Genomic DNA, 8,477 nt, shown 5'->3' on the forward strand with positions numbered 1-8,477 from the left:
AGAACTGATTTTATTTTCATGAACAATTTGACGGTTTAACGTGAGTGAGTTTAAGCTCTTGAAAAGAACCTGCTGAGCCTGCCTATGTGGTGTTAAAACTTTCAACTTGAGATGAGGGTGGCTTGCTTTTTTGTATTTTAATCTCTCTTCAAATGCTTCATGCTTGTTATAAAGCAAATTTTATTTGGCTTCTCTTCTTGCTGAGACTACGTCTGATTTAGAGCTGTTTGGACTGTTGGTATAAAGGTAACCTTGTAATACTTTACTCATGGCCTCATCTTCTCTCCAGCATATTCTTTTTTTAATAGTACTGCTGTCAAAGCAGAAGTTGCATTGCAAGACTTCAGAAGGAAAAAAGTAAAATGAGTTAGCAGTTGCCAGTGATTTTTAAGTACTACTGTGTGTAAGTTGTAATGAGGTGTAAGGATGCTTTTGTGCTTCAGAAATCATTATTTTTTTTACGAGTGTTTTGATGATGGTGCATGACCAATGCAAACAGATGCAAAATGATGTTTTGCATGACCAATGCAAAACAGGTGTTTATTCAAAGTGAGTAAGCCCAGGCTGAATGAAGGAGAGAGATGAAGAATAACAGATCATTTATCTACATGGCTATGAAGAATAAGTGGGGTTCCCACTCTTGTAAATTGGATTTTTGGTAAAGAGGCTGTTTGATGATGTATGCATGTCAATGTGTCTTCATTCTGAAATTATTTTTACAGTGATTACTTTTGTTGAGGTTTTTGAAGGAGTGGTTGTGTTTTTTGTTTCTTTGGGTTTTTTTAGTGTGTGGGGTTTTTTTTCCCCCCTCAGATTATAGTTTTGGCTTTTTGTTTAATGTTTGGGATGGGCTTTGTTTGGGATCTTAAAAATGTTAAAATATTGCATCTTCACTCCTAATGGTAGCTCTGAAATTTTTAGTTTTGTTTCAGTCATTGTTAGACTTACCCTGTCCAATGTCTTATAATTAGTGTGTGACTTGCCCAGTTTGTTTTCTGCTGGCATTGTTGCAGAGCAGGAGACGATCCTGCTGCATTTGTGCAAATTAAAGTAAAACCTGGCTCTCACCTGTCAGCATGTCCTGGCATTTCCTCACTAAGAGAGGTGCAAAATTATTACTTTCTATTCAAATCCTAGAACAAAGTGTCGTGGTTTAGGCCCAGTGCCTAACTGAGCACCACGATGCCCCAAAAAGGGCTAGTCAGAATAAGGACTGGGACGGCTTCTCACCACTTAAAAAGGTCACAGGCAAAAGACAGACTCATCATAAGGAATAAAAACAAAACAATTTTGATTTGCTACCAACATCAGAGTAGAACAGTGGGAGATACAACCAGATCTTAAAGTCAAAACACCTTCCCCCCACCCCTCCCTTCTTCCCGGGGTCAACTTTTGTTCCTGGTTTCTTCACCTTCCCCCACCCCCTTTGCCTTGAGGCGCAGGGGGATGGGGGTGGAGGGTGGCTTGGCCCTGGTCAGAGGTGGGTCTGACAAAGAAAAAGGGGGAGCTTTTCAGGTACTTTCTTAAGGAACCATCTCCATAGCCTTTCCCCCGTTAACAAAAAAGACACAAGCAAAACCTCCTCACAGAAAACCCAATACACAAGGTCCTGTAGTGTTTGTAAATGTGGGACTTGAGTGAAGAATTGTTCTTGATTGCTCAGTTTATTTCTCTTTCTCCATCATTACTGTATAGGCAATTAAAGTAGATTTTTGAAAAAAATCAAGTTTACTAGTTTCTGGTTTGCAGTTGTTTACTACTTACAGTACAGTGTCTGGTACCAAGAGGCAGCTCTGCATTGCAGCTCTAATGTTGCTGTAGTGGAAATGCTGACACTTTCCAGTCTTGGAGACTAGTTTGTACAGAGTTTGGTGTATGCCCTTGTGAAAGTTTGATACTCTTGTTTCTGCAGCTGGCTATGTGCAGGTGTTTGTACTTAGGTGAAGGGGCCAACTTAGTCTAATTCTAATTCTGTTTTGATCGACACAGCTGTTACCTGACATGAGAGTGCAGCTGTAGGTGAAGTAAACCAATTACTGTTTGATTTTAGTAGAGGATTAGGTTTTTTATTCTCTTTCTTAAATGGGAAGAGCTCAAGTTCCTCAAGTGTATAGATAGGGGATTTCAAAGCTGGTTAAATACTGGTTTTATTTAATTACAGCAGATCCCCAGAAAAGCATGGAAAATGAAATTGAATCAGTTCTGCAGGAGCGAATAATGATTTTGGATGGAGGCATGGGTACCATGATCCAGCAACATGCCCTGTCAGAAGAGGATTTCCGAGGACATGAATTTAAAGATCATTCCAGGCCTTTGAAAGGCAATAATGACCTTCTCAGTATAACTCAACCCGATATAATCTGTGACATTCACAAGGTAAGTGGCTCTGATTTCTGCTGCTTGACAAGAGAAGGAAGGTGAATTAAGCCTCTGTGCTCCCCTTGCCCATGCCACAGGCTCCTGGCTCTCCTGTGTCTTTTGGGGATAGGGAAGAAAGTGCTAGGTAACCATGCAAAAAGGAATGAGCAGATTTGACTGTTCTGGTTGTGAGCACAGCATTCGTGTCTTGGTTCCTCATGTCACCCAGGCAGTGTAGTTTTTAAATCCGTTCTTTGACTTCTGTCCCTGATGCATTTCTATTAATTGTAGATCCTGATTTATTTGATTTTTTTCTTTCCTTTTCTGCTCCTCAACCAGCATTTGAAATGCATCTAGGTAGGACACCTCTGAATTCTAGATGTGTGTTTCTATAATTCTGTACTAAAGAGCTGTTAAATGTGGCAGCCTGAAGCAGGACTCTCTACAGTTAATTAATACATGGGCTTCTTAACGACTATATGTGCTTCCATATTCTCATTTTTTCCCTAGATTATTAATGTGTGGCCTAGAGAATAAATCAGTCTAGGGTTGATCATTAGGAATTTGCAAACAGATTTTATTATTTTCCTACCTTCAGTTAGACTTTAAAAAGCAACTTGCTAAGTCTTGTCTTTCTTGAGCTGCAGGTGTTTGTAGGTCTTACTGTAGTAATTGGAATGCTTGAATAGCATTGCAACTAATTGATATTCAGTTGAAGCCTCACTTCTGTTCTGGATTTTTCCAATTATTTATTAAAAAGATCTGTATTTCATTGATTAAAATAATAATTGGCTTATGCTTATATGGCTTGTAAGATCAGTGAGTTGAAAAGAACTGGAGTCTTTGACCTATAAAAATGTTGGGAGGAAATATTTGTAGATTGAGTTCAGTCTCTGTACTGTCAAGTGAGCTGTCATGAACCCTGGAATTTGTAATTGCTTATGGTTTTAATCAAGTAAGCTGGTTTAACAGTTGAATTTTGCAGGTTTAGCAGAGCAATAGTGAAGTGAGTCGAGAATCAAATAGAACAGCCTATTTCAGTTAGAAGGGGCCTACTACAATCATCCAGTCTCAACTGCCTGACCAATTCAGGGCTGACCAAATTAAAGCATGCTGTTAAGAGCATTGCCCACATGTCTCCTGAACACTGACAGGCTTGGGGCATCAACCACCTCTCTAGGAAGCCTGGTCCAGTGTTTGACCACTGTCTCGGTAAAGAAATGCTTCCTCATGTCCAGTCCAAACCTCCCCAGCACAGCTTTGAACCATTCGTATGCATTGTATCTCTGGATATCAGGGGGAAGAGCTCAGCACCTCCCTGTCCACACCACCTTCTCAGGTAGTTGTTGAGAGTGATGAAGTTGCCCCTCAGCCTCTTTTTCTCCAAACTAGACAGGCCCAAAGTCTTCAGCCGCTCCTCATAGGACATATGCTGTGCAGCACCGTTCAAAATGCTTAAATTTTCTCATCCTCTGTTGTTAACTGTGCCTTTTCTGAGTCTGCCCACAGAAGCCCTTGCTTGCTGATGGCATTGGAGTATGTCCCACCAGGACCCTGTGCAAACATCTAGAATGTGCTCCAGGTGCTGGGCGCAGTGGCGGAGATGACTCTATAGATGTCATCTGTTCATAGAAAGTGTAGCTGACATTAAAACTGAAAATTGGTTACATGGAACACTTCTGTTGCTTTGGCCCTGTGCCTTTGAGTAGGGCCTTCAGAGATTGATCTGCTTTGAATTAGGAGATGATTTGTAAATTTTTGTCAACTGAATGAGACAAAGTAGTTGGGTTGCTTCCATGTCTCGGGTCTGGGGTCTTGGAGTTTCTTTTTCTTTCATGTCTTGCAGGAATACTTGCTGTCAGGCGCTGACATAATTGAAACTAACACTTTCAGCAGCACACGAGTTGCACAGGCTGACTATGGCCTTGAGCATTTGGTAAGCATGCTAAGCTATTACATGTTAAAATATTAGTCTTGATTTTTGTTATGGCAGCCAAGATTAGCTTAGTTCCAGAGTGTGTTGGTATTGTGTTTATTGACTGCTTGCTGTCTGTTGAGCCACGTGATGGGGTTGTAGTCATTTCCACTGCTGTAGGCAATTGCACTTGCTGTGTGTGACAGTCATAGCAGGCCTCTTGATGAAGGCACAGACAGTAATTTGTCCTGGATTTTGTTTGAGTGTTAACAGAAGGTCTCAGTTCTGCAAACAGGGATGTTTTGCTTCAGTCCTTCCAACTTATCAAATGCCATAATGGAACTGCTTTTTTCCTGGGTGTTGTTTGTGCTGGTGTATGTAGAAGTCCTTTCCAGTTTGCTTTTGTCATACCTGTTATGTGTTATTCTGAGAATTTGAGAAACGTGAAAGAAAATACTTGGAAATATGCTACTTGAATAAAAAGTTAACTTCAAAGTAGGTCAGTTTTGTCCTCAAAGTCCTATTCTTCAGCTTTTCTTGACTTCAGTAGGATTTATAGTGCTTACAGAATGAAACTTTATTAGCAGCTGTAGGCTGGGGCATATATGGGATGAGACCTGCCATGTAGCTCTGTTGCTGAGATGTATAGAGCTATTCCTTTTGAAGTTTTGTAATAGTGCTTTTATGGCTTAGGGAACCTTCAGAGTGTACTGCCAGCTACTGCACGGAAGTGTTGTGTTTCTTCGAGTATGAGTTATGCTGTGGTGTACTAAAGGTTACTCAGTAATTTTCTCTAATTGTTCTAGGCATATCAGTTAAACAGAGCTTCTGCACAGGTGGCCAGAAAAGCAGCAGATGATGTTACTGCTCAGACAGGTAAGCAGTATTTATTTTAAGTGTGGCTTTGATTCTCTTGCTACAATCTTTGAAATGTTACTAACTAGAGGATAGCTTGCTGGTTTACATCACAGGGACATAACTTGCAGACATGCACTCTTCATTTTAGGTACAGTATCAAATTCGTGTCTCTATTCATATCACACAAATTCCAGCATGTTTGTGGCATCTGGTCCTTAGTGTCATCTCCAGGGTGGCTGTCCTGTGCTGCCTGTTTTAGACTGCAGGGGATACACATCTTCCAGATATGTTTTAGAGAAAACAAATTCAGCAGGGACTGTTATAAGTTTCTTAGTTTTGTATGGCACAAGTTTTTGTCCTACAGAATTAGGATAGCTGATTGTAGGTAAGTGTGGATTACCAGTTACTCCTAGTGTAAGTCTTGTGGTTTGGCTTTACTTAACAACAGCTGAAATGTGCTTTGTATGTCACCATCATCTGGAGAGAGTTATAGCTCATTTCCACTGCTGTAGAAAATCATGTCTTTCAAAGACAAGTAATTTCCTCTTGTATTCTGTCATCAAACTGTATTTCAAGCTAGCAGTGGTGCTGCTGCTGCTGTCCAGATAACACCTTACTGATGTGATTCATAGTATGCAATAAAAAAAGTAAGATTTGAAATATGCTTTTAAAAAAAAGTGGATTTTTTTTTTTTAATGAACACATGCCAGAATATTCAAATAGGGTTGTCTAGTGAAAAATGCCAGGACAGTTCTATGCTGTGCATTTAAAGTAATTGAATGAAGCTTCGTGTGTCATAGAATGATACTTAGAAGAAACATTAATTGAGCCAGTTGCCTTTTTCATATATGTTCTGTCTTGTGTATATACACTGAACATCTTGTTGGATAAAATTAAAACAAACAAGTTGTCTGTGCTGGGTATTCTTGTGCTGATCAAACTGATCCTAAACTGTGTCTTGGTTTAGGAATTAGGAGATACGTTGCTGGAGCCATGGGTCCAACAAACAGGACACTTTCTGTTTCACCATCTGTGGAGAGACCAGATTACAGGAACATAAGTAAGTATTTGTAACCATAAAGTTATTTGGTTAAAATGATGGTCTTGAAAGAGGTACCGCCAGATGAAATTAAAATAATTCCTGTTTTACAGCTTTCGATGAACTGATTGAAGCCTATAAGGAACAAGCCAAAGGACTTTTGGATGGAGGAGTTGATATCTTGTTAGTGGAAACCATATTTGATACAGCAAATGCCAAGGTGAGACTCCTGGGGAAAAATAGTACTCGGTAATATAAGTATCTGGTGTATTGCATACAAAGATTCAGCATGGTACTTGTAAGATCTGTCAGCTAAGGCTTACTAAATACATGAAAAGACTTTTCAGTTGATACCAAACAGGTACAATGTAAAGATATTGTTTTTAGTGATAAAACAGCCTTTTCCAGGGATTTTCCTTTGTCTTTTAGTGTGTGCCATTAGTATCTTTCTGGCTGGCTGTTCCAGCTGTCCTTTTACTCCCAGAAGCTGTGCTGTACTGAAAAATGCCTCGAAATGCATTTGAAGTTTGTATTTTTCATGTAAGCATGTCTGTCCAAAGGATGCCTGTGATGCACACTGGAGAGGGAATGTCCTGTGTATGTGACTACAGGCGTGGGAAGGCTTGTGAGACAGTCCTGTCAAACCTGTGGGGGTTTTTGCAAACTCTGATACTTTGCCTTCAGCTTTAAAAAAAGGAAAATTGGGAGGAGAGGATTAGAAGGGTAAAGTAGGAAGAAAAAAACGTTGAAATATGCCACAGGTCAGGTGGTTTTGATACTTCCTTCTTTATCTAATAATTGCTCAGTACAGGTGAAGAGTTAGGGTGCTTAAAACTGTCTTGCAATACGTGAAAAAGTCTAGCTGGATATGCACACAGCATTTCTTTAGGCTTTTGCCACAGGCTCATGCCATGTGCACTGGCACAACTTGTCCTTTGCAGATTGGACCAATCATCTTGGAGGTTTGGCTGGGATCCTGTAGGCTTCACGTAGTGCTGAGCTTATGTTCACATGCAACTTCCTTGCCCTAAGGAGGCAGGAAATTTTCAGGACTTTCGAAGAGGCCACTGCAGTCCTTCCTGTTAAAATTTGTGGTGGTTAGAATACTTCGCAAACTGCATGTCTGAGCAGGTTCAAGGACAGTGAGTGTGTACTGAGAATACAACTATGTACAACTGGATGCACAACTATGCGTGGGGTGGGGGTACATACTGATGTGACTGGGGTCTCAGAGTAGTCTTGGTCTTTATTTGGTTACCTCATGGCACTTCCTTTCTGCTTGTTATCAAGATATGTTTTGGAACATCTGAAAAATGTTATGGGTAAGGGTAAAACTGCTTGAGTGTAGTAAGTTCTCATAGCCCTTATGAGGTAGCAAGTTGCATAAACAGCCATAAAAATATTTTTCAAAAAAGCAAACTTACACAAACAAAAAACCCAACAAACTGAAGAACTCCCGAAATGTTCATTAAAATTTTGCAACTCACTTTTCTGTAGGCCGCTCTTTTTGCACTCCAAACGTTATTTGAGGAAGAGTATGCTCCCCGACCCATATTTGTAAGTATATATTATTTATTTAATATTTTATGTATATTTAAGCTTGATTTGCGAACTAACTGATATGGCATTCTTTGCTCCCTCTGCAGTTGAGTTATGTTGCGAAGTGCAACACTTAGCACAGCGCTCTCTAGAATTCCACTGATTGCCTCCCTTGACTGAGTAGTTTGAAGGGAAGTAGCATCAATATCAAAGCATGTTTTAGAGTAAATAATTAATTTACCTTTGCATGGAGCCTTCTAAATTCATTCGATCTTCTGGAAAAAAGAAGCCTACAAAGGCTTAGGAAGGCTCTCCTGGCTCATTCAGAGGTCTCCTGAATTCCCAACTTTGTAGTTGTTAGTTGGGGTCGGTACATTATTTATTATTTGCACATCTCTCTGTATAGTAGTTAAGAGGTATGTTTATACAGGTTAACAGTTCTGTCTCTGCTATTAATTCGCAGCATCTGATGTTCCCTTGTGGCTAAAGGAGTAACTTGATTTTAAGGCCAGCCCCTGTCCTCTCCTGTTCCCCTACCAACCACCACCGAACAACCTAATAGCACCCGAGACCTGAAATAACATTAAGGGTGAGGTAGGGAGGATGAGGAGGATAGGATAGGAGAGGAGCTGTGACTGCTGACAGCTGCCTGAACAGGTTGAACCTCTGCAAATTGGTTCAGAGGCCATCATCAGAATGATACTGTGGTACTTACACTGCCTTGCTGCTGAAAGGTTCATGGTAGCTTTTCTCTTTTTTTTATTTCTC

The 8,477-nt window shown here is 40.2% G+C and overlaps 1 protein-coding gene across 1 annotated transcript in view; it reads left to right on the forward strand.

The window, feature by feature from the left end:
- Positions 1-2,178: 2,178 nt before the first annotated feature.
- MTR (5-methyltetrahydrofolate-homocysteine methyltransferase) overlaps positions 2,179-8,477 on the forward strand; it is a 39,464-nt gene continuing 33,165 nt past the window's right edge. Inside the window, exons 1-6 of the mRNA XM_010189977.1 lie at positions 2,179-2,376; positions 4,205-4,294; positions 5,080-5,149; positions 6,099-6,191; positions 6,284-6,390; positions 7,668-7,727. Of these exons, the coding sequence (XP_010188279.1) occupies positions 2,179-2,376; positions 4,205-4,294; positions 5,080-5,149; positions 6,099-6,191; positions 6,284-6,390; positions 7,668-7,727 (618 nt within the window). The remainder of the gene's footprint in view (positions 2,377-4,204; positions 4,295-5,079; positions 5,150-6,098; positions 6,192-6,283; positions 6,391-7,667; positions 7,728-8,477) is intronic.

Source organism: Mesitornis unicolor, unplaced genomic scaffold, assembly GCF_000695765.1.
Source record: "Mesitornis unicolor isolate BGI_N332 unplaced genomic scaffold, ASM69576v1 scaffold7768, whole genome shotgun sequence".
NCBI classification, from domain to species: domain Eukaryota; kingdom Metazoa; phylum Chordata; class Aves; order Mesitornithiformes; family Mesitornithidae; genus Mesitornis; species Mesitornis unicolor.